This window comes from Ochotona princeps, chromosome 1, assembly GCF_030435755.1.
Source record: "Ochotona princeps isolate mOchPri1 chromosome 1, mOchPri1.hap1, whole genome shotgun sequence".
Classification (NCBI taxonomy): domain Eukaryota; kingdom Metazoa; phylum Chordata; class Mammalia; order Lagomorpha; family Ochotonidae; genus Ochotona; species Ochotona princeps.
In genome coordinates, this window is record NC_080832.1 from 105161995 (window position 1) to 105187098 (window position 25104).

Sequence of the window (25104 nt, forward strand, 5' to 3'; positions counted from 1 at the left end):
GCCCCCCGCCACGGAAACCTCTTCAAAGCAGGGTTGGGGGTGGCAGTTGGGAGGCCGGGGTCCACAGAGCAAGTGCAAAGGAAGCAGATGTTGGTCCCTGAGTTTTATTTTCGGGGGTGGGGATGGAGGAAGAGTCGGGAGTAAGGGCGTGTTTGGGGACCCTTCCATGGCCCAAAGTGAAGCAGGGCTATGGGAACGCAGATGGGTCGTGCGCACAAAAAAGGGGTGCTGGGTGGCTCAAAACTTCGCTCCCCCTCCACTCTGGGCTCTTTGGCATCCAAATGCAAGGCCAATTATGGGAGGAGGGGGAGAGAATGGGAATGAGGCAGCCCTGCGGGGCGAAGAGGTAACAGGCAAGGGGTAGAGGACGGGGAGGGGGTTAGGTCGCCCCTTTCTTCCCCAGCCTCCCCGAGCCTGGAGCGCTAGCCAGCTGCCCTACCTCCGTGTCCCCTCCCCTGCCTGCACCCCAGGCCTGGAAGCACTAACAGGGAGAGCCCTCCTCCCGCCCCTGCCTCCGCCCAGAGGAACCTGGGAGCCCCACAAACGGCAAAAGCAAACGAAAACGGAGCTTGAAGCAGGGAGCGACCCTAGCGGGAGGAGGGTCGTCTAGCAGCAGGGGGCGGCGGCGGCCCCGGGGGCGGACGCCGTGGAGCAGCTCGTGACAATGACAGAACGTACATTCGTGGGGCTAGGGCCAGCTGAGCACGGAGCCCGAGGGGGCGCCAGAGGCCCCCTCACCCCACCCCATTCCCGGGCGGGGGGCTGCCAGCTTGCTGTCTGTAGAGTACATTGAGAGTAAGAGTGTGTGTGTGTGTGTGTGTGTGTGTGTGTGTGTACAAGCGCGCGCGCGTGTGCACATGTGGGGCGGTGGGTACGTGGTTGGTAGAAGGAGAAGCTCCCGAAGGACCCCACTGCCCCATGGGTGTCATTTCCCCACAACACCCAGCGAGCTGAGGGCGTGGCCAAGGTCCCTCCCTTAGGGAGAAGGTGACTTTAAGGTTGAGAGATCGATTGAAGGGTGGGCTGCGTGCCAGCCCTGTTGAGGGGCAGTGTCCCACATCCACACGGGGTTGCGGGGGGAGAGCATTCAGGTCCGATCTCCCAGCTACCACTCAATCCAAGGATGCACCCTGCACCCCCACACTTGGAGGCAAACCACAGCTCCCCTCTGCAGGATCCCCTCCCCCACCATTCCACAGGGCTGTTTCTGCCATCTCCCCCCCCCCCCTTGCCACAACTAGAAATGCTAAATGTAAAAGGTCAGGTTCTGGACCGTTAGTGTCTGGGACGAGTGTCTGGTTATTGCTGTGACCCAAGCTGCCTTGAGCTCATGGGGATGGCTGTGGGTTCCTGGGCATCTCCTAGGGCGGGTACAAGGTTTCAGGGTCTCAACATCCATCCTATCCCACAAAGACCCCACTCACCATGAACAAGTTCCCAGAAGCACATGCACAAGACACACACACACACACACACACACAGCATTGGCCACATGTCCCACTAGTCAAAAACAGTGACAGAACACTGCTCCTCCCGCCACCACCACTTTCGAGAACTGCAGTCTTGGACAGGGTGGGCTGTGAAGGAGGGGCATTCTTCACACACGTGGCAAAATGAGCTCGGGTCATCTCTGCCAGTCAACTGGTTCTGTCCAGCTCACAGCATGATTTTTCTTTTAAAACTCTGATTTAAAAAGAATAGATGCCAACAATTAAAAATTGGACTTTGCACAATTTGGAAGAGAGTGGCCATGATCAGCAGAGGTGAGGATGGCTGTAGGATTGCTCTGTTGGCCAATCTGCCTGACACTGCTTGTCTCCTGTTGCTGTGTCAGTTGGTGACAGCTGCTCAGAGTTCCCTGCTGATGTCACAGATGGCCTTGTCTGTGAGGCTGACTCTCCGGTCAGGGGTTCTAGCACCTGCTTTCCTTCCCCCCAGAAAGGGGGTTGCGGGGGAGCATTTGGGAGTGAGTGGTTGGAGGTTCCCTAGTGAGAGAGAGAGGAGAACAGCATCTCATCTAGCTCCATGGGTTTCCAGGCAGTCAGCGTTCCCTGACCACACTGAGGAGTTCGATCTTCTGATTAGTCCGTTCTTGGGGATAACACTGGGGATCCCCTCACAGGCTTCCATGAGGTCAAAACGAGTAAAGTGCATGGATTATGGCCTGGCACCTGATGTGCCAGTGCCCATGACATAAAACGGAACAGAAATTGCCGGAAGCCGTTACTACATGCAAAAACTGTGACGACGGAGAACTAACAGGAGTTTCAAAACATCGAGGGGCACAGGCTCTTTGCCAATCACCCATTCCATGTAGGGTGGTGCCCCTTGAAACACCCTGGCCTCCCTTGCAGGGGTGTCCTTCAAAAGGAAAAAAAAAGGAAAAAAGAGTCTGATGCCACTGCAGGTTCATGGCCTACCTCTCTAGCCTGGGGGCCAGAGACACACGACTTTGCCAAGCTTCACATGAACCTCACCCTCACCAGTGGTTCCCCAAAGTCAGAGGCACCCTAAAGAGGTACTGACGCCATCAAGGGCACCTCATGCTAGTTCAGAATTATGGCTTACAAAATGCCCTTTGGATGCGCCAAAACATGCCACCTGCCCGGAGATCTGCAGGTCACATCTTGTTCCCCAGGTGCCCTGCGTAGGGGTGCATGAGACTGTAAATCCCACCCACCTGGGAAGGCTAGACAACCTGCCAGATCCCCTGCCATCATCTGGAGGAGGTACAAAGCACTTTGGGATCTTACACCTCAGGGTTCTGGTTCCTGAGATGGCCCTATGCTCAGACTAAGGTGATGGAAGCTTCTGGAAGAGAGAGTGACGGATCACTGGGGGCTGGGTTTCCTCTCATTCAGATGGGAGGGACTCTACCCTCAGTGCCCCCAGCTCCCAGGATCAGGGGGAGCACAGGAAGAGGGTCCAGGGTGGGGGTGGGGAGGGCAGTGCCAGATGGAAGGGACCAGGCCTGCTGTCTGTCTCCCCTCCCCCACTTGTGTACTTTGTTTCTGGTCTCCAGGAGAAAAGTCTTCTTTGACCCTTCTTCTGCCTTCTGTCTGGGCAAGGCATGGTGCCAGCCAAGGCCGCCCAGACAGCAGTGGAGGCTGGGGTTTGGGGAGCTCAGAAAGTGAGCAGTTGGGACGGGAGCAGGGATGGAACCCAAGGGCTAGGACCAGTCCAGGCAGCTTCTAAAAGAAAAAGTTTGTGGACAAAAAAGTAGAGTGGAATGGACAGCAGCTTGTGTGGCTGAGCCAGGGCACTGCCCACATCCCTCCAGCACCCCCAAGCCGGGGGAGGGGCCTTGAACCCTGTGCTCTGACCAGAGACAACCAGGGGATGGAACTAGATGGAGGCAGAAGAGAGATGAGCTAGGAGGAGAGCAGACACACAGGAAACCACCAAGGACTACACAGCCTTCTTTCTGATTCACACACAGATTCACACACACTCACTTGCATAGGGCTGTCGCACTGTGCAGCCTTATTAAGCACCAGTCACAAGGGGGTCCATACTCTCTGAAACTGCACAGTGCATAACCTGAGCATTCATTCATCCATGGCAGCCGTGTCACTGGCACCAGTCCACACACACACACTATCTCACGGAAACGAACATTGTGCACAACTTCATACTTCTCCTTTCCTTATAGATCCACTACCCTTTCTGACACCCTCTTCACCCCATTTCTTCCTGTCCTCCAAGTCGGAGAGTTCTAGCCAGCACAGGCACAAATGAAGACAGGGAGCCCTGAAGTCCCCTGCAGTGACACCTGGCATGTGGACCCCCTCTGCCCTGCCTGGGCAGCACTAACTCCCTGACTGGGCTACCCTTAGTTCTATCTCCCCCATCTCTGCCCCTCCCTGCTGGCCTGAGCACCTGCAGGAGGGGACCACGCTGTAGGGGAGAGGTGGGTTGCTCCTGTCTGGGATCTGTCAGACGTTGCTTAGCAACCACTTTTCTGGCTACCACTTTCAAACAGGATACCCTCACTGCTGGGTATCCAGTGCCTCTCCTGTACCCTGGTCTTAGCTCATGGGGAGCTGGTGCAGGTCAAGCCATCCTGTCTGGTGTGTGTTGGGGGATGGGAGGGAGGTGACGGATGACCTATAGATCTTGGCAGAGCCCAAGGCCAGTTGGGATGAGATGTGGGAGGGGCTCTGTCCCCTGGGGGAGGCTCACTAGGTCACAGGGTTGTGTACACCAGCTGGCCCAGGGCTTCCAGCCTGTGCACAAGGCCACCTGCGGAGCCCTACATCAAATGTGCCCACGGACACACACACACACACACACACACACACACAAGCAGGTACACCAAGCTCAGCCTCTGCAGGGAGCTTGGGCTCCTGCCACTCTAAGAATGCACAGTTCAAATGGATCCACCCAAGATGCCTCCTCTCACCCTGACTGGCACTGGCATTTCATTCGAACCCTAGATTCTGGGGTGACTTCAGCTCGGCTGTCCTTGTCTCACAACTGCACCACCGAGCCAGCCCTCCTGGAACTGTTTGGCTGGCACCTAGCAAGGAGCTGCTGTGGGGCAGCCTTACAGTACCTTGGGCCGAGGTGCATTGGGATAGTGGGTAAGGGGAATGGGCTAGCGCCTGTATTGCGCGACGGGCAGAGTGTGAGTGTGCGGTTATTGCGTCCTGGGAAGGACTTCCCCCCATGGTCTCTGCCTACTCCCCGCCCCCCCACACCTGCCCCCTCCAGGCTGGAGGGGGGGGCGGCCCCATCTAGGTTTTGTGGGTAAAACGGGCCCACACCTGCTGCAGCTGGGACCGCGAGATGCGGAGCACCGAGGGTACGAGTCTGTGGTTGCCGGCGGCCAGGGGTGCGTGGCGCCGGTGGGGCGCGCGCACGGGGCTGCTCTCGGCCGAGCGGCTGCGCTGAATGAGGGAACCGGAGGAGCCGCCACCGCCGCCGCCGTGAGGGTAGTGCTCCGTCTCCAGCGTGGAGGAGGAGAACACGGAGGACGCCAGTCGTCGCAGGGGGCTGTACCGCGGGAGGGAGTGCCCCAAGAGTCTGTCCTCCTCCAACTGAAAGAGACCAAGAGAGTGGAGGGAAAAGAGGCGTCAGGCACAGACTCGACAGCTCTGTGTCTCGGGGGCCACCCACCGCTCACAGCCCCCCGCGCCGAGGTCCTGCCTCGGAGCCCCTCCCCAGCCCGGATTCCTCTCACACCAGGGTCTCCTGCAAGAGCCCTTGGTCACTCACCTCCTCGGGCAAGCCTGCCTGGCCTGGTCCCACCTCAAGGTCATTCTGAGGCTTGGAGAACTGCCCACTCCCCAAATCCCCAAGACTGGTCAGCAAGTGTGGGCAGTTGTGTTGGACCTAGTAGGCTTCAGGCTCCTCCCCCTGCACCAGAACTCTGCCATGTAGCTGTCCCCATCGCGGGGGCTGTCAAGGTCTCAAGGAAATCGGGCATCCCCACAACTTGCTAACCGGGGCTCTCAGACTGGTCTGCCTCGCTGCCTCAGTTTCCTTGTCTGTGAGGCTGTAAGGCTCTGTGCTGGGAATAGCATCAGGTGGGTGGGACAAAAGGAGAAGGGTCTGACTGGAGTCACTTATCCAAAATGGTTTGCCCTGGCAGGATGTTGCCTCAGTGGCACCAGGCAGAATCCCGCCCTAGTGCCCTTGAGTCCCTGAAAGGGCAGGGGAAACATGGGGGCGGGGGTTTACAGTGTGACCTGTGCCTGTCACCAGCCCTTCCCTAGCTCACGAAGCCAAGGGTGTGTAGTGTGGCAGTGAGAACTGGCGGACCAGCTCTCTGGGGGGGTGGTAATGCACAAGGGGCCCACGACACAGCACTGGTGGGCACACAAAGGACTCGCCTGCAGGACAAGTGTGTGTGGTGGGGCAGGGGGTGGGGTAGAACATTCCAACAACATTCTCTTTGTTCTCACTCTACTTTCCCTTTCGACTTCATTCGTGCCAATCCTAGGAAGCTTCCCAGCAGTCCTATGCGCACTGACAGTTTGGGGTCTAGGACCGCGCTCCCTCTCCTCCCCCCCCAGGAACCAAAGGTGGCCCCAGCTACCCACACAGCAAGTGTGGGAGGTCAGAGTTTGATCAGCAGCCAGAGAGTGGCTCTGGGCTGACACGGATGCCCTTTAGGCAAGTCATCTTGCAGCCACCTCTATGTCCCCACGCCTGGCTGAAATCCCACCCCTGACACTCCCAGAGGGCTCTTAGCTCCTGGCACTCAGACACTCCTGGCTAGCTCCCAGCCGGCTGTGCCCGTGGTGCCCGCTGCTATGCCTTGCCTCGCATTGCAGCTTTTAGGACTGTGAACGAAGTTCCGGTCATCTTTGTCCCCAGCCTCTTGCACGCTGTCCAGCAAGTGGCAGACACCTGTCCCAGCAGCCCCAGGGACCGCTAACCTTCTGTGCAACAGACAGCAGCAAAGGATGGCAAGCGGCCCTCTCCCCCACCAACCAACCACACACTCTCTGCCTTTGCAGTCCTTTTGCCTAGCACTCTCGGCCCCTTCTCATTTGCACCTGAGGTTCCCTCTGGAGATGAGTTAGCTGAGTGTAGAGGAAATACCTGGAGGTGTCACACAGTGCCCCCCCCAAAACAGATGCTCCAACACCAGATCTGCTCTGTGTTTTCACACTTGCCACCACAAGAAAGTTCACACATCATATGCGCGCAGGGCACACTGAACTGCAGAGGGATTCCTCGCAAAAAGAGTCAGGAGCGTGTTCCTGCAGAAACTCACAGCCCCCTTGGCAGGTAAAGAGTTCTACAAGTTCCAACCGCAGCGTGCAGCCAGGTCTGGACGTCCCGGCCTCCATGCAAGCTGGCTCAGCACTCGCCTCGGGCAGAAAGAGGATGGCTGCCATGCTGAAATACTCAGCAAAATGTGGCACGTCCCATATGCTCTCCCACCAGGTGCACACGGAGGCCACGTGCATGCCGGCATGACCAGAGCCAGACCTGCTGGCACCAGTCAGTTGCAGGTGTGTTCCGGGCGTTTGCATGCACTCCAGGCTCCCCAGCTGACCCTGCAAAAGCCACCTGTTCCTGCTAAACACACAAGGCCTCAGATGGAGTGTCTAAGCCCAGACCCTGGGTTCAAGTCCCAGTTCTTCCACTCAGCAACTAGCCTGGTTCCAGAGACCAGGAAATGAGCCTCTGGCTCCTCACCTTTTAAATCAAGATTAACTGCCCGCTCATGGCGGTGCTGTGAGGAACACCCATACACACAAGCTAAGGGCCAGCTCTACAATGAATGCCTTTAAGATTACCACTCTCATTATTCCAGTTCCAGCTGGGATGTTTAGGCTTTTGTAGCTCTCCATACACCTGCATGCCCACTGCATGCTAGGTACACTCAATAGCTGTGCACCTGCATACAGGTGTCTCATATAGGTCCACATGCATGGTGATGCACACGTTAGAGCTTCCATGACACCCACAGCCGTGGAATGCCCGTCCAGGGAGGAAGTTGGGAGAACCTGGACCTCCCTCCTCTGGGTCTGGGTTTGTCTTGACTCCACACCGGCACCATCTGTCATCATGCACTCTCCTATTGTGTGTGTGCTCCCTCGATGTCTCCAATAGGAGACACATAGGAAACACTCAGCCAGTGTTCAGTGACTGCATGGGAGGGGCCCAGGGAGCCCAGCAGGACTGCAACCAGGCCAGCACCCACCTGGCCCTGCAGTTGGTAGCTGGCTCGCTGGGCTCATCCACTGCCACCCTTCATCCTGCCTGGCTGCATTCTCAGCGCATACATGGGCCTCATAAGGTTCCGGCCTAACAAACTCCAGGAGCCCAGATGGGAGCCCTGCCCTGTCTCCTGCCTCCAAGGTGCTGGCAATAGAGGGAGCACAGATGGGTCACCACACAATCAGGCTGGCACCACACTCTCACAGCTGAGCCACTCACTCTCATCAGCTAGGAACTCTCTGGTGAGGACTTGGGGGTTGCTGCTTTTTGAGCCCCCCATTTCCAGTGTCCAAGACAAGGTCAGGGTGTACACTCCTCAGGGCTCAGGTACCCCTGTAGCAGGACTGGGCCTCAGTATGTTCCTTCCCAGATCATCACAGAGTTCCAGGCCAGGTCTGCCAGCCTGAACCAGGGGCAGCACAATGCTCCCCCATCCAGACCCCAGCCAGCCAGCCCTGCACCTGGCACCTCCCAGACCACCAAGTGGAACACAGCGCAGCCCTGGGCTCCCTCCCATGTCACCTCTGAGGCCCTCAGCCCCGTGAGGAGATCATGACCTCATGTAGCGCACGGTGCCAGAGTGACCATCCACTTCCCAGGTCAGAGGTCAGCCTCCACCCCCACCCGGAAGCCAGCTGCACCAGAAGACATGCCCCTGTTCCTCAGTCTGACATTTGAGAGCCCCGGCCCTCACATGCTGTGGCAGTCCGGTTGCCCCCCCCCCACTTCCATCCCTGTGTCCTTTCAGACTCCCCCACCCTGTTCCCCCCTCACCTGGCCCTCTGTGAAGCCGACCTGATGCTTGGAACCACTTCCAGGGCAGCCCTCTTCTGCAGCTTCAGCCCTCCTCTGGGGGCCTCCCAGCCCCGCCCACTTCCATAGTTTCCAGTACCCTCAAATCTGCATCTCTAGCTTTGTTCTCTCTCCTGAGCCTTGCAGGCTCCTGGCGGGTCCCCCTCAGTCCCCGTCAATCCTGGTGTGCCCATCCAGAGCATGCGGAGCAGGAAGATGTGGGCTACCCCACCCCACCCCACAGCACAGTCGTCCTGCCCTAGTGTCTCCCCTGCACCCCTCGACTCCATACACTTGTCCCCATGGCTGCAGCCCAAGCCACCTCCAGCTTCTAGCTCATCTGGCAGCCAGAGGGACCATTCCAAGCAACCAATGTCACTGTGTCACCAAGCCTGAAGCAACATACTCCAACCTTGGCCTAACCCCACAGACCTGGCTGAGGGCTACCCAAGACTCTCCTGATGGCCCACGGGCTGCCTCCAGCCCTGTGCACAGCCTTGGCACACCCTATCGCCTGCGTGGCTTTGGATCTCAGCCTGTCCCCTGCCATTGAAACCAGCACGCAGGTGCATGCGTGGGGCGCTACAGGCTGCACACCAGGCCCCCCTCCCCTCCCGACCTTCAAGTGTCTGGGATCTGGAGTGGGGTGCAAGCCCACGCTTACCTGTCTCTGCGGGCCTGTGGGGTCCGACTCTCTCCGGCGAGGGCGGGGTCCCGAGTGGAAGGGTGAGTGGGAAGGGCTTCCGGGCGTGGGGGGCTGGGAGGTCTCCGAGCGGCCCTCGGCCTGGCTCAGCTGGGGTGGCGGCGGCTGGGGCGGCACATGCCGCAGGTCCTCCTCAGCCAGTGGGTGCATGCCACGTCCTCGAGGCCTCACGGCAGTGGCGGTGGCAGTGGGCTCCAGCCCCGATCGCCGCCTCTCCTCGCCTTCCTCGGGCAGCGGCCGCAGCTCCTCCGGCTCCTCGTCCGTGGTGCCCGACGTGCTGGGCTCAGCCCCCGGCGGGAAGTCCTTCAGCTCGGTCTCCTTGTCAATAATGACCCACTCCTTACTGTCGAAGTCCTCCTCCTCAGCCAGCGGCACCGAGCGGAAAGCGTTGCTCAGGGCCTCATGTTCCACCGAGGCCGACACGTCCATGCGACCGCTCGCCTGCCGGTCGGCGTGGCCTGTGTCCACTGACAGCATCTGGGCCGGCTGTGAGGAGCAGGCCTGCCGCGAGGGCGAGCCAGGCAGATCCATCCGCGACCTGTAAGGCCACCCCACCCCACAGGGATGCTCAGTGCTGTCTGTCTCAGTGCTCAGAGAGTCTGTCTCCCACACTCCTCCCTGGGCCTGGCCAGGTCACCTGCTGGCTGTCACCCGCTAACCTTATTTTCTGGGAAATCTTCATTCATCCAATAAATGCTTCCCAAGGCTTACCAGTGCCTAAATTCCAGGTCCTAAAGCCAGTTCTGTTCTTGCTCCTTCTCTGGTCCTGGGGTTGGCAGCTGGCTCTCTGGGCTCTTCCATTGCCACTTCCCAGTGTGCCTGGCTGAGATCTCACCCCCTACATGGGCCTCATAAGGTTCTGGCCTAAAAACCTCCAGGGGCTCAGTCTCCTGCCCTCCTAGCCAGATTCAGCTCTCATTCAATCACTTTCCACCTGATCCCTACCCTCATAGCCCACACTGCCCATCTCCTCCGCCCCAGCTGTTAGACCCTGCTCCAGGTGCCATCTGCCACAAGACAGCTTCCTGTCCAGGCCCCTCCCCATCACAGAGAGTATCCCAGCCTGTGGGTGTTATTTGTCTCCCGGGTGTGCTTTGGGGCACCTGAGTACCTGACATGACTCAGATCAGCTGTCTGCTCAGCATCTTGAACATACACAGCCCCTCTCCTGGAGTGATCCTAGCCACCAGGCAGGGACTGGCTACTCCAGGGAGCAGGGTAACTTCAGTGATGGCCTGACTCATACTCAACTGTGGTCCCCAGGACCCCAGCTCTCCACTCCTCCAGCTTGTACCTTCCCACACCTTGTCCAGCCCTGACCCTTTCCAGCATGCATGGGGACTCTGGATTCTCTCTCTCCCTCTAGGTCATGGACGCCCATTAAACATGGTTCCAGGTGGAGCATTCCCTTCTCCCCACATTGTCACCTCCCACCTTGCCTTGCCTTCAGCCTGGTCAAGTGGAGGGGGAGGGGACCAACAGGCCATGGCCCCACCCATCCCCAGACCCACCTCCTTTCGTGCAGCTCCACCCGCCCATCAGCAGTAGACAGCCGCTCTGACTCTGGGCTGGTGACCCTCCGATAGCGCAGAGAGCGGACTGGGGTAGTTGGGGAATCCGGGGGGACACGCACAGGGGAGCTGGGGACCCCCACACCTCGGCTCTGCTCCTCCTCCACACAGGGGGTCTGCGGGAGAGAGGAGCCTTGTGAGCTGACACAGTGGCAATGAGGAGGGTGCAGTGATGATGATGATGATAATGATGGTGATGATGATGATGATGTAGTAATGAGGCCGAGGTGCTAGGGGAGACCCAAAGCCCAGGCAGGCAGACAGCAGGGAGTGCCCCCCACCAGGGGGAAGTGGGTAGGGCCCAAGAATGAGGTATGGGGGCGCCTTTATTACTTTGCCAATGTTGATCCGAAGTTTGTTTCGGTTCACGTCCGTCTCCTCCCAGACTTCAGCCTCCAGACACCCAGGGTGGGGGATGAGGTGGGGACTGGGACCTAGCCCTTCGGGGGGCCTCCCTGGCAGGATTGGGGGTGCATTCTCCTGGTCACTCAGGTGCTCGCCCTGCAGCACGTCTTCCGTGTTCTCCCGCAGCAGGTCCCCGGGCACTGGTGTCACGTTGACCACCCTGCAGAGGCCAGGAGGTGGTGTGTGCAACGTTGACAGAGAAGCGCTCTCTTCTCCTAATACAGCTGCCGTGGTCTGTGCTGGGGACCCCTGACAGGAGTGGGCACAGAGGCAGCCCTGGCAGGGTTGGGATCTCAAAGCCTTGGCAACCGACGGAACCTCCTGTCATGAGGTCATGAGGCTACCCTGGGCCCAGCGCTCAGGCAGCTCTAGCTCCTCAGGAATTCCTGCTGGGCTTCAAGGCCCCGTGAGGTTTCCACTGGTGCTCACAGCCTGGCTTCTTTCTAGACAGCTTTGGAACTGTCTAAGCAAATGCCAGGTGCCACCATGTGATGTCAAGTCTTGTGGAATCTTTCAATGAAATGCATCCTCCAGGGACCAGTGTCTAAGCTGCTACCTCCAAAACCAACCTGCTGGTTTCATGGCAGGTTCAAGTCCCAGTTGTTCCACTTCCACTCTACTTCCCTGCTAATATGCCTGGAAAAGCAGTGCAAGTTGGTCCAACCCTGGAGGGAATACTGGGCTCCTGGCCTCAGCCTGGTCCAGCTGTTGTGGATATTTGAGGAGTGAACCAGCAGATGAAGATCTGTGTCATTTCCTTCTCCTTATGTAACTCTTTTTTAAAAATTAATTTTAAAAAACATGCTATGGCTAACAGGGTGGCTCAACATTCTGATCCTTAGTCTGCAGTGCCAAGATCCCATATGGGTGCCGGTTCATGTCCCAGCTGCTCCACTTCCCATCCAACTCCCTGAGTATGCCCTGGGAAAGTGGCAGAGGATGGCCCCAAACCTTGGGACCCTGCACTTGGCATGGGAGACCTGGAAGAAGCTCCTGACTCCTAGTTTAGGACTGGCTCAGCTCTGGCCATTGTAGTCATTTGGGGAGTGAACCAGCAGATGGAAGATCTTTTTCTCTGCAAATCTGCCCTTCCAATAAAAATAAAATAAATCTTTTTTTAAAAAGTGTGTCCTGGAGACCCTGCCCACTTCTCTCCCTGGCTTACTCATTCCAGCCCCTCCTCAGGCCACCTCCGGTTCAAAAATCATCCATCACCTGAGAGCACTTGGTTAGCAGGGTCTCTAAGCATTCTCAGTCCATCCCTGGACCTAAGTGACAAGCACAACAACAACAGCTGTGGACTCAGGTACTCACGTCGCTTTGGTCTCACCGAGACTGGAAACTTCTCTGTATGACACTACTTAGAATGGGGGTGCCTGGGCCCAGCGTAGTAACCTAGAGACTAAAGTCCTTGCCTTGCATGCACTGGAATCCCATATGGGCGCTGATTCTAATCCAAGCAGCCCCACTTCCCATCCAGCTCCCTGCTTGTGACCTGGGAAAGCAGTTGAGGACGGCCCAAAGCCTTGGGACCCTGCACCCCAGTGGGAAACCAGAATTTCCGGGTTCAGATGGCTCAGCTCTGGCCCTTGTGGCCACCTGGGGAGTGAATCAGTGGATCAAATATCTTTCTCTCTGTCTTTCCTCCTCTCTGTATATAGGACTTTTCAATTAAAAAAAAAAATCTTTAAAAACAAAGCAAAAATAAGAAGAATAGGTGTGTCTATGGTGCAGTCGCCCTGAGTTCTAAAACTCCACTGTGGAACAAGCACCAAGTGTCGGAAACACAGCCTGGTGTAGCCAAGGAGAGCCAGAACAACTCCAGGCAGGGGGTTACCAGCTGCCTGCCCCTGCCCCCGCCAAGACTCACCCAAACATGGCCGCTGTCTGCCGGGTGTTCTGCTGGGGTGGGGTGGAGGTGCTGGTGGAGAGCAGGGCGTCAGTGCCCGCCTTCTCCCAGTCGAAGGCCTCGTTCTCGGCGATGCCGCGCTCCTTCATGCTGTTCTCAAACACTGACATGATCAACTGCAGGGGGCGGGGTGGTGGGAGGACAGACAGGTGACCCCAGGGGCCAGCCAGAAGGACAGGATGACAGAGAGGGGGAAGACAGGGATTTCTCGGGGCAGGGAGCAGTCTAGAGCAGGCATGGAGGGAAGAAAGGCACAAGGGTTTGAAACGAAAACATGCACATATTATGCAAATCAGCATGCAAGCAAAATCATCTGGCATTGCACTCCAGGGGGGCCCCATCTCCCCTGCTTGCCACCATCCCCACTCTGCACTGGCTGCCTCCCTTCAAGGGGGCTCCCCACCCTGCCCATGCATCTGTCCTTCTTCCCTCCCTCTTTGGGTCCTGGGCTCAGAACACTGCTGTGAATTCAACAGCAACCTGCAGCCCTGTGACCACAGCAGCCTGCACACAATCCAGCTGCAGCCCCAAGGACCCACCTGGCCTGAGCCAAGAGCTGGGGCCACTTCTGCCAGTGACAGGGGTCATGAGGACAGACAGGGGCTACTAAGCAGCTGTAAGCGCCCTACCCCACCCCGCACCAAAGTCCCCACACCAGGTCATTTCCGGCTTGACCTGCTTTGGGACACTCAACGGGTGCTCTTGACAGCAACCCCTGGATTGAGTGCCCACTGTGTGCTCCTCATGCCTGCCTGGAATGCAATCAAAGAGCACTGGGTTGGGACGTGGGAGCTGCTTGGCTGTTTTGGCTACGCCAGGCAGCACACATGACTGCGGTTCTCTAAGATTCTGGTGTGGCTGGATCATTTTTGTCACCTTGGGAAGAAACCATAGCCATTCCAATGTGGTCCAATACACAGAGAATGCCAGGTGGTGACCACTCGTGTTGAGGTCACTGGCTTGCATAGGATACTATGCTGCCCTCATTACTTGTGAGTCCATGCCTTCTGCTTATTAAAAAAAGAATGGGGCCAGTCTTGTAACACAGTAGGTTAAGCCTCAACCTACAGTGCTAGGTATATCATATGGGCACCGGTTCAAGTCCCAGCCACTCCACTTCCAATCCAGCTCCCTGCTAAAATGCCTGGGAAAGCATAAGATAGTCCAAGTCCTTGTACCCCTGTACCCAGATGGGAGATCCAAAAAGAAGCTCCTGGCTCCTGGCTACAGATCAGCCCAGCTCTGGCAGGTGAGATATCTCTCTCTCTCTCTCTCTCTCTCTCTCTCTCTCTCTCTCTAACTGTGCCTTTTAAAATAAAAATACAATTAAAAAAAAAGAAAAATGACAAAAGTGTTGCCTGCAAAGCTGGGCGTGTCACCCAACAGCAGCCTCAATCCTTCGTATTGATCCCACCTCTCCATCACATCCTTTTCTCCACACTCCATCTAATCTGCTGTGTGTAGCCTATGGGTATGTAGGTCATGCCTGGCAGGCCTGTGTGGGTACACACCATCACGGTGAGCAGCCTGCACCCCTCTGCTCAGTGACATCCAAGTGCTTGTACTTGAAGCCACCCCTGCTCTGATTCCCAAATAACCCCTCCAAAACCCGCTGAGGCTCCTGCAGGTTTAGGGGGTCAACTGCCGGCATAGCAACATGCGAGGTGCACAGAGGTTGGCTGCCAAGCATGAGTGAGTTAACATGTGGCTAGGGCCAGCTCCAGCTGGGACTGCTGTGGATATGAGCACAGAGCAGGCAGAAGATTGGGGTGGGGCTGGAGCAGATGCTCAGGTCAAGCACCATCTAGGGCAGGGGAGGAGCTGGGGGGCAGAGGGAGTGCGGCGGCTCACACCTGGTAGTCAGGCTTGGTGAAGTAGTCGAGGCTGGCGATGTGGTCCAGGAAGAGGTGAAACTCTGAGGGCATGTGCTTCAGCAGCATGCGATGCTCATACTTCTCCTTGATCATCCCCACCTGCTCCTGCAGGCAATGGGGCGAGGGAGCTGCAGCCCGGCTGCCCCCATGCCGGACCCCTCCGCCCTCTCCAGCCCCACGCACCCGGGGCTCACTTTGTCCTTGATCTTCCTCCAGGGCAGCTGGCCCACTGCGAACTCCACCAGCATGTAGAAGAGGGACCACAGGTCATCGTGGCGGCCCATCTCCTGGGGGCGGGCAGCGAGTCACCCATGGCTCTCATGACCTCCCTTGGGCGTGGATGGCTACACGTCTCTCCAGGGACACTAATCAGGGAGGCTTGACACCCAGACCTCCTGCAGATGACGGAGCTGGGGTCTCTGTCCCCGGCCCGTCAGCACACACACAAACCCACAAGTTGACATGGCTGCCTGCCCTGTGTCACCCCCTCCTCCTCCACAGTGGGAACCAAAAGGACAAATGTCCCAGAAGAAAAGGAGAAAGAGAATGGGCATTCAGGATGTCAGCAGGGTCACCTTGTCTCAACCCAGCTGGCAGATTCCTGTCCCTGCCCCATTCACCTTTCCCCTCCTTAATACCAGCCTGCCCCCTGCTCCAGCAATACACTCCATTCTGACCTCACTCCCATGGCCACCGCCTCAGCCCACACCTGCCACTCACCCGGTTCTTGTGGGCATTGACTGAGGCGTAACGGACAGTCCCACGAAACCCGGCCACGTTCCGAGGCTGCAGAGAGGAGACCACCAATGAGAGGCTCACCCCTCCATCTTGGCCACTAGTATGCCTAGCTCAGCCCTGTCTTGTCCCTGGCTCCTTTTCCTTTCATCCCCCTTGCCCTGTAAGGTGGCCTGGCTAAGAGCAGACTCAAGATCTACCCTGTGACTTGTCCATCCCACACTTGCCTCTAGTGCACAGCTTGCTGGCCATGGCTGTGGCATCTCCCTGAGAGAGACCACGCTTGGTGTGCATGCCTCAGTTGGGGGACAACAGACACCAATCACCAGGCTGGGGTGGGGCTGGGGTGGCAGTAGGGGAGTCCACCACTGTCCTAGGTCCCCAGGATGTGGTAGCACTCACGGGTCGGACGTCTCCAGTGGTGTTGGTGTACTGACGGGCCAGCCCGAAGTCCAGCATGTAGCACTTCCTGTAGGTGGAGGGCAGCCTGCCCATAGCGAAGTTCGACTGCCAGCAAGAAAGAAAGGGCAGCCATGAGCCAGCACTGGGGGCTCCAACTCCCCAACCCACCATGAGGGCTGCCAAGACAGGGCTGGGGGCACGCAGTCACACACAAGAAAACCCCACACGTGTGACTGCATGTGTGTGTGTGCATGTGTAGTGGGCACCGTCCCTTATCTGAGGGCTGCCTACAGGCCTGTCCCTTTAGTGATGGGAAAACTGAAGATCATAGGCAAGAAGGGGCTTTTCTAAGATTGAACAGCAAGAGAGGGTAAGACGGCCAGGTCGTGAACCTGGACCAGCACAGCTCTAAACCCTCGGCCTGGTGACAGGGTCTAGGGTAGCTATCTGGCCACAGGGCACAGAACTGCTGTATGACATAGGGACACTTTTCTGATCCCTGAAGGCAGGGAGTTTTTCTCCCAGCATCAAGATCCAAGAGGTCACCAAAATCAGCTCCTTGGGAGTTCCCTTTCAAGCCCTCCACTCCCTGAACCTTGCAGTCCTCCCCCAGCTCCTGCCCTTTCTGTGTTCACAGGCCACTGGGGGGTCAGAGACAAAGAAGGGAAGAGTGGGACAGATGTGAGGACATGGCCATGGTCATGGGGCAGCAGGGGTGTGTGCTCCCTGGAAGCTGAAGGAAGAGGAGGAGAGGGAGCTCAAGGTGAGAGCAGGAGGAGTTCCAGATGGCAAAGCTGAGTGTCGGGGAGTGGAGTCTGGGGGTGAGGGGGGGCTCACCGGCTTGATGTCCCGGTGCAGGAAGCCCACCGAGTGGATGGCCTCAATGGACTCCAGGATCTGCTTGCCCAGGCGCAATGTGGTGCTCAGCGTGAAAGTGCCTCGGGGCTGGCTTCTGCGCAGATCAGCCAGGTTCCGGCCCTGGAGATGGAGGGCAGGGTAGGGAGGGCAGACAGGAGGATGGGGCCACAGACCAGCTTCAGCTGCCATCCTAGCCTCCTCCTCCCCCGAGAGACTCTTCCCAACCCCTTCCCTGAATGTCCGTGCCCACCCTCCACTGGCCCAGCAACCAGTCTCCACCTCCTCTGACCTGCAGGGAGAGAGGGAAGGCGTGTGGGCCGGGGGGCTCACCTGAAGCTGCATCACTACATAGTTGAATTTCTCGTTCCTCCCACAGCCGATAAACCGGCACACGTGGTCCTTCCCTGAGAGGCACAGAGAGGGGGGTTTCCCAACTCCAAACCTAATATGAGGGCTCCTTGATCCCTGGCCCACCCCAGCCCTGGACCCCAGGGTGCCTCTCCCATCACTTTCTCCTGCCCTTGGCCCCATCATGTCTGTTAGACTCTGGCTCCCTCATTTCCAACCCAGTACCTGCTCTATTATCTCTTCCATCCACTGTACTCCACCTCTTCCCCTGCTACCTGTCTCAGCATGGCTCTGAGCGCCTGGCTGCAGCATCCCTCCCTCACCCCACACCTGCCCGGTCCAACCCAGGCCCACACCTTGCAGCTTTTTGAGCACAGCCACCTCCATCTTGAGGACCTGCTTGGGCTGCTGGGCTGACTCCACCTTGAGGGCCACATTCTCCCTGGTCAGCAGGTCCATGGCCTCATAGATCTCACCAAAGCCGCCGCCCCCGATCTTTTTCAGCTACAGGGATGAAGGAGAGGGGGGCTCCTCAGGGATCATGCTGGACAGTTCCTGAGCCCAGCCAGCAGTTGAGGTTCTTCCTTCAGGGGCCCAGAGCCGGGGTGTGTGTGTGTGTGTGTGTGTGTGTGTGTGTGTGTGTGTGAATCCAGGCCTTCTTTCTTCCCATCCAAGTACTAACCAGGCTCTAACCAGGCTCCACCCTGTTTAGCTTCTGAGAGCAGCAAGATGGGGTGCAGTCAGGGTAGATGACTGTAAACAGGCCTCTTTCCCTTGCCTCACCCCCAGCATCAGTGCCCCAAATTCCTCTCCTAGTGCCTGGGACAGAGCTCAGCCCTCAGGTTTCCATCACCTGCATGCACACACACACGCACACACACATACATACACACATGCACACACATATATGTACACATGTGACTGCACAACCGCATACACACATGCTTGGCCAGAGCAGACAGCAGAGACGGGTGACTCCATACAGACAAGGGGACAGGCCTATACTGGATTATAAAGAGCCTAATGGACCACCCTGGGCATTTTCTTCTCTAGAAGAACAATATATACTCTCCTATCCCTTCCCTTACCCCTCCCACCTAGACTGAACAACCCCCATCCAGAAGGAAAACCAGCTCTAGGGCCTCCCAGACTGCTCCCCCCGTGGCAGCCAGCACATGTTGGGGTATCAGTGGAGGGAGAAGCTATTCCGGAGAGGGACTGGGCCATGGGTGTCCCAGCCATGCCCACTGCTGAGGGTCACGTGGCTGGCTAGGTGCCTGTGCCCGTGCTGCCCCAGATCGTGCCAAGACTCTCCCACTTGCGGACAGGGGTGGTGGGAGGGGTTTTGGAGAAGAATGAAGCAGTGATGTAACCTCAGGCACAGTCCTTGGTCCTCGGGACGCATGGCCGAGCTCTTTGAGGACAAGAGAGGCACAATGCTGAGTTCAGGGGAGGAGGAGCAGGCAGGGGGTCTGCTGGCAAGTGGTAGGGGAGCAGGGAAGAGGTGCTGAGGAGAGGCCAAGTTGTCAGCAATGACTCATCTCGGTTTCGGCTTCTCCATAGCCCCTTCAGGGCTGGCCTCCTTATTCTGAGAATCTCCCAGAGCCCACCTGCACCCTCACCCTGAGTTTCTGATGGCCTAGATCTACCTGCCAGCAAGTGGACTTGTGCGCTGCCCGCCGGCTGTGTCTATCTTGCAACCCTCCCCTTCCGCTCTCTCAGCACCTGAGCCAAGATCAGTGGTGGAGCTAAAGGACCGCAGCTTCCCAGCAGGTTCCCACTCCAGAAAGACAGAAGAAGGAAGGGAAGCAGACAGCTAGGTGGGCACTAGGGGAAGAGGGGGGTTCTTGTGTCCAGCAAAGAGGAATACAGAGAGAAATCATAGCAGCTTTCTACTTAGAACATGCCCAGGAAGAGAGACTCAGGACACGTGGGGGTGAGGGGACTGGAGGGGCAAATCTGCCTTTCCAATACAAATAAATTTTAAAAATAGTTCTTTAAAAATCAGAAGGGAGTGGAGCTGGTGTTTGGCATAAGACAGGTGTGTCCCACATGAGAAAGCCTGGGTTTGAGTTATGACTCGCTTCTGGCTCCAGCTTTCTTTTTAAAATTATGTATTTATTTTTATTGCAAAGTCAGATTTTTACAGAGAGGAGGATCTTCTGTCCAATGATTCACTCCCCAAGTAACCACAATGGCCGGTGCTACGCCGATCCGAAGACAGGAGCTTCTTCTGGGTGTCCCACACACGGGTGCAGGGTCCCAAGGCTTCGGGCCGTCCTTGACTGCCTTCCCAGGCCACAAGCAGGGAGCTGGATGGGAAGTGGAGCTGCCAGGATTAGAACCGGCGCCCATATGGGATCCCGGTGCTTTCAAGGTGAGGACTTTAGCCGCTAGGCCACCGCACCGGGCCTGTGGTTCCAGCTTTCTGCTGGTGCACACCCTGGAAGACAGCAGGTGGTGGCTCAAAGACTTGGCTCCCTGCCAGCCACGTGGGAGATGGAATTCCCAGCTCCTTCTAGCCTGGAGCAGCCCCAGTTGTTGCCAGCATTTGGGAAGTGACCCAGTAAATGCAAGATCTCTGTTTCTCTACCAAATCATATCTTTTTAGAAATATCAAGAAAGAAATAAAAATTAAGAGATGCAACCCAATTAAAACACAGAAGAAAATAAGAAGGGGAAAAATCAACTTTGAGGTTGAAGTGGAAACTTTTCTGGAAAGCATTGCTCTGACTGCTGAGGAAGGCGCAGACCTAGTCCAGGGTCCAGGAATGGGAGCACACTCTCCATCTCCCATTCCAGACCCTATTCCTCCCCCTCTCCTAAGTTCTTTCACAGTCCTAAACCCTGCTGAAGGTCTTCCTCAAGTTGGAAGGGCAGAAAGGTGCCTGGACTCTGGGCCCAGCTCTGATGCCCCGGGTGACAGTGCAAATGCCTAGCCAGGGAGACCTGGTCCCCCTGCCCACAGCCTAACCCTGAGCCTCAGTTCCCACACCTATGATATCAGGATCTGATGCCACAGATGGCTGAGGTGACGCTGTGTGCAGGCATGGTGACAGTGACTGCTCAAAACCAAGGCTGTGTGTTCCTGTCGCTAACTATTCTCTCTCTGCCTGGGGTCCTGGAGCCCCATTTCCTCCCAGCCACAGGCCAGATCAGGAAGTCTGTTCTTGGTCTCCAAGCCCTGCCTCCCTGGCATAAGATGGCACACTCCCTCCATCTTCCCTAGCCCAGCAAATGTCTAAGGAGAAAGGTAGGGGTCCTGGCCCCACTACCTGTCCACCCCAAGCTACTGTTGACCATTTCTGCCCAGTGCATCTTCCACTGCCAACTCCCCCAAGTACAGGAAAGTTCCAGACCCTCCTGCCCCTTCCTTTACTATCACCCTAGCTCCTGCCCCAACTTCTCCAGGATGACAAGACACTGTCTCTCTGGAAGTCCCCTTCTAGCACCCACACAACCCCTTTCTCATCCATAGGGTCCCCCCTCTCACCATATTGCTCTCCTGGAGGTCCCCAGAAGACATCCCTGAAAACGCCACCACCTTGGCCTCTCTGTACCTCTATGGGACCTGTGTGGCGGCCCGGAGGCTGTTGCCATGGATACCCGCCCGCACTCAGGCTCCACCCTCCTCCCCAGTCCCGCACCCCTGGCAAACCATCTCCACCCCCCATCCCGAGCCACAGTCCTCGGGCGGGCGCTCAGGCGCCAACACACACACATACGCACATGCACACGCACACGCACACACACACGCGCAGAGTAAACCTGACCTCGGCTCTTCTCCCTTCTTCCCGGGGCAGACCCATAGGCTCACGTGCTGCTTCTCCCCACACTGCCACCCCACGCCATCCTGCCCCCACACTGATAAGAGGACAGCAGCGCATTCTTATCAGAAATGGAAGCGAGGATCCGATCCAAGAGGCCCTACTCGCCAGACGATGCCAATCTCGACCCCCGCGCGCCCCCTCCCTTTCAGCCCCCCTCCCTCGGGGAATCTCGGACTACAACTCCCAGCAAGCGGAGCAGCCTAAAGTCCCGGGCTGGAGGAGAAGGGCACGCTGGGAGATGGAGTCTCGGCATGTTGCACCTGCCGCAGAAACCAGGGAGGGGAGGAGGGTGCATGGAGAAGATGGAGTGCGGCTGCCGCCCGCAGGGCCTCTTTCCCCACACACAAGCCTCGGCGTCCTCTGCCGAAGCGGAGGGACACGAGCTCATTCACTGTCCTTCTTCAAGGTCCGGGCAGAGGGAGAGCGAGCCCCCTCCCCCACCTCTCCCTCCCTCCTCCCCACACTGAGCTCTGCAGCTCCGGCCCAGACATCCAACCAGGAGTTGTTCCAGGCTGGGCCCCGACCAACGTGACCTAGCGGGGAGAGGATGAGCGAGGGCGGAGTTGGAGAGAGGGTGTTGGGAGGGAGTGACTGTCCACATGTGTAGGCAAAGATGATGACCTGCAAGCACTTTGCAAATGAGTCCCGGCAAGCACTTTGCAAATGAGTCCCGGGCAACCCCCCACACCTTAAGTAGAGTCACCGAGGGCACCGGTCTTTAGGTCGACCCCTCTCCCACCTGCCCCCACCCCCTTCCCAACGCCTCCGCCTCCAGCCCCACTCACCACCTTCCAGCGATCCTTGACCGGGAAGTTGGCCGGCAGGATGTCGGCCTGCTCCCCTCCCCCACTCATGTTGGTTTCGTCCTTAAGGGCAGCCGCTAGGCACTGCATCCGCCAGCCTGACGGAGGGGTGTCCGCAGGGTCTGCCTTGGGGGGGCCATCTACCTGGGGGAGCAGTGAGGGACCGTAAGTGGGGACCTTGCCGCACCTGGCAGGTGCAGAGGCTGCCAGCTGCACTCTGCCGGTCAGCATCCTCCCTGGGCCCCCTGGGTAGGTGCTCCAAGGATTGCTGGCTGGAGGTACAAACTGGCCCTGTGAAATCAGCAATGGGGCCCACGTGCTGACAGAAAAGGGCAGGGAACAGTGGTTGCTCAGGCTGTGGGGAGAACATTGGCTTGAGACCACTGCTAGCCAATGAAAGTGGGGAGAATTCACAGACCAGGAGGACATTCTGGACTGGGACCTTGTCAGGGTCAAGGAAGCCTGCGCCATTAAGGACCAGTCGCATGACCTGGGCTCCACGGCTCCCACATCTTCCCTGGGCCCCCAGGATGCCCGTGCAGCTGTGCATCACAGGCTCTGAGACAAGGCAGGACCTGCTGAGCCTGAGGTGACCCAGGAGAGAGCCACGGCAGAGTGACCTGATTAGGCACTAGGGGAAAAGAAAAGGGAGAGGAGACACTTCATCCCCTGAGGCCAGTGCCCAGGGAGGAGGAGGCGGTGGCTCTCTGGAGACCGGAGCCCTGTGGCCTTGCTGAACTGGGAGAGCAGGGAAGTAGGAGAAGCCCATTAGAAGGCAGGGAGCGGCAGCCTCAGGTGGGCTCGGGGTGAGAGTTCAGGGACCAGCAAGGGGCACAGCTCTGGTGCCCCTGGGAGAGACAGAAGTGGGCGTTTCCCCAGTGGTGAGGCACATGTTGCAATGTGCGCATGTGTGTGTGTACACCTGTGCATGCATCTCCCAGGGTAAGTGTGTGTCTTTATGCCTGTGGCCGTGAGCCTATGAGGGCTGGAGTGTGTGTGTGTGTTTGGCAGGTGCAACAGGAAACGACTCTGAGCTTTTTGCTAACCAACCCAACACAGCTTTGGGGAACCTGGATGCTTCCCCAACACTTTTTTTTATTCACACAACACTGTGCCAGCACAGTGACTCTGGAGGGTCCCAGTCAGAAAAGAAAAACAGGGCATGGGGGAACTTAGGACTGAGGCTAGGGAAGGAAGAGAGGGAAGGAGAGGAGCCAAGTGGCTCAAGACACCCATTAATGGGGTGGGAACTACCTAAACTTGTCCTATCTTGGGAGAAGAGAAATTTCTGGGGAGGGGGTGCTCCAGGGTGGAGGCGTCCTGAGATGGGCAGGGAGAGGGGATGTGAAGCAACTTTGCCCAGGTCACAGGGTGTCAGAGGGACATGAGGGGCAGAGCAGTCCTCAGGGCGCGACACCTGCCACTTGGTCTCTGACAAGGTGGAATCCGCATCACTCCTACTGCTGTGGGCTGTGAGCAACAGGACAGCAGCAGAGGGGAGAGCGGTGGGGGGGGTTGGGGACCAAAACCACAAGCTCAAGAAACAATTGCCCCTGTGAGGGCGGGGGGTCTTGAAAATTAACCAGGTGACCACCGCAGGATGGTGCGATCTGTGGGTTGACGAGGTAAAGTAGTGTACTGCGTCTATGCCTAGACGGGTGAACCTAAAGGGAACGGACAAGAGGGAAAAGGGCAGACCCGGGCCTCTCCCCTGCCCGCCTGTGTGTCCCTGAAGGTCGCATGCACACAGTGACTTGGCTGCCCCAGTACTGCCCCTCAGGCCCCTGAGCTTGCATGAGAGGTAGAACTTGAAGAAGAAATGTTTACTCATCTCTCCTGTGTATGGCCAGTGATGTGCGCAAAGATGTGTACATGCAATCATGCATGTGCATGTGTGTATGTGTGTACGTGTGTCAGGCAGCAGGACTGCCTAGCTAGTGACTGGGGACTTGTCCTGGTATGAGAAGGCAAGGCTGATCGCTTTGGCCAGGTGTGTGCCAGGTGTGTGTGGGCATGTGGGAGTCCAGTGAGAGGTCCTGGGAACAGGTGGAAAGGAGTGTGGATAGGGGCAGAGGAGAATGGGAGAGATGAGGGGTGATGGATCAGAGGGTAGGGTCAGGTACCACTGAGACAGGTGAACCACAAGGACAGGGAACCATACAGGGCCATGCTGGGATTCCCGCACAGTGCAGAGAGAAGGAAGTAGGTAAGGAGGCTAGTGGGAGGAATGCAGGGACAGGAGGAGAGAGATGAGATTGGGAGGCAGAGGAATAACCTCTACCAGTCTGACAGGAGAGTGGGATGAGACTACAGGACAGGGCACGCTGCTGGGGAGCAACGAGGAGCAAAATCCCTGGAGGACCGGCTGGAGAGCATGCTGGGGGCAGGGAGCGGCCCCAGGCCTCGGGCTGAGGCCCAGGCTGTGCAGGCCGATGTCCTGCTTGGACGGCAACCGCAGCCCAGGGCACGCTGTGTGCCTGCAGCCGAGCTGGGTGGGAGGCCCTCGGAGCTCGCGGCAAGCGCCCCCTCCCGCCCCCGGCCCGGCCCGCCCGGCCCCGCCCCGCCTCACCTGCTCTGTGCCCGCTGCGGCTGCGGCTGCGGCTGCAGCGGAGGCAGCGGCTCGGGGCGGCGCATCCCCCGGGGCCGGGGCGGGGCGGGCGCGGGGGCGGCTCAGCGCAGTGCGGGGCTGCCCGCTCCCTCTGGCGGCGGCGGTGGTGGCCTCCCGACCGGGACCATCCCGGCCCGGCCCGGCCCCGATCCTCTTCGGGCGGCGGCGGCAGCGGCGGCGGCAGAGCGGGGAGCTGCCCACAATGCACTGCGCCGCCAGCATCAGCACCAGCCCTGACATCACCGCTCCACCGCCCCGGCTCTGACATCACCGCCCTGTCTCTGACATCACGTTCGTCCCTGTGCCTCCCGCCTGTGCGCTCTCCCTGATAGCTCCCCCATCTACTCACAGGTCCTCAGTGGTGTCTACTTCAATGAGTTCAATCCCCCGGCACAGATCCACCACTCTTTACCTGTCCCATAAACCTCACCTGTTTCCAACACCTTTCGCCTCTCCACTGCGACAGGTCCCCGGTACTCCTGGCCTCACTGCACCAGCGTTACCTGGCTCCCCACTCCATCCTCCATGTGTTCATGGACTTCTAAACCTGTTTGCCCTCACCTGTTCCCAGTTTCGCATCCGGCCCCAT

General features: G+C 58.1%; 1 protein-coding gene across 1 annotated transcript in view; it reads right to left on the reverse strand.

The window, feature by feature from the left end:
• TTBK1 (tau tubulin kinase 1) overlaps positions 1-22017 on the reverse strand; it is a 31260-nt gene extending 9243 nt beyond the window's left edge. Inside the window, exons 1-12 of the mRNA XM_004590388.2 lie at positions 21890-22017; positions 17631-17778; positions 17257-17330; positions 16906-17046; positions 16069-16173; positions 15652-15717; positions 15126-15218; positions 14911-15036; positions 13019-13173; positions 11077-11308; positions 10684-10859; positions 9134-9710 (exon numbers count right to left, since the gene is read on the reverse strand). Coding sequence (XP_004590445.2) covers positions 9134-9710; positions 10684-10859; positions 11077-11308; positions 13019-13173; positions 14911-15036; positions 15126-15218; positions 15652-15717; positions 16069-16173; positions 16906-17046; positions 17257-17330; positions 17631-17778; positions 21890-21997 — 2001 coding nt within the window. The 5' untranslated portion in view covers positions 21998-22017. The remainder of the gene's footprint in view (positions 1-9133; positions 9711-10683; positions 10860-11076; positions 11309-13018; positions 13174-14910; positions 15037-15125; positions 15219-15651; positions 15718-16068; positions 16174-16905; positions 17047-17256; positions 17331-17630; positions 17779-21889) is intronic.
• Positions 22018-25104: the final 3087 nt, after the last annotated feature.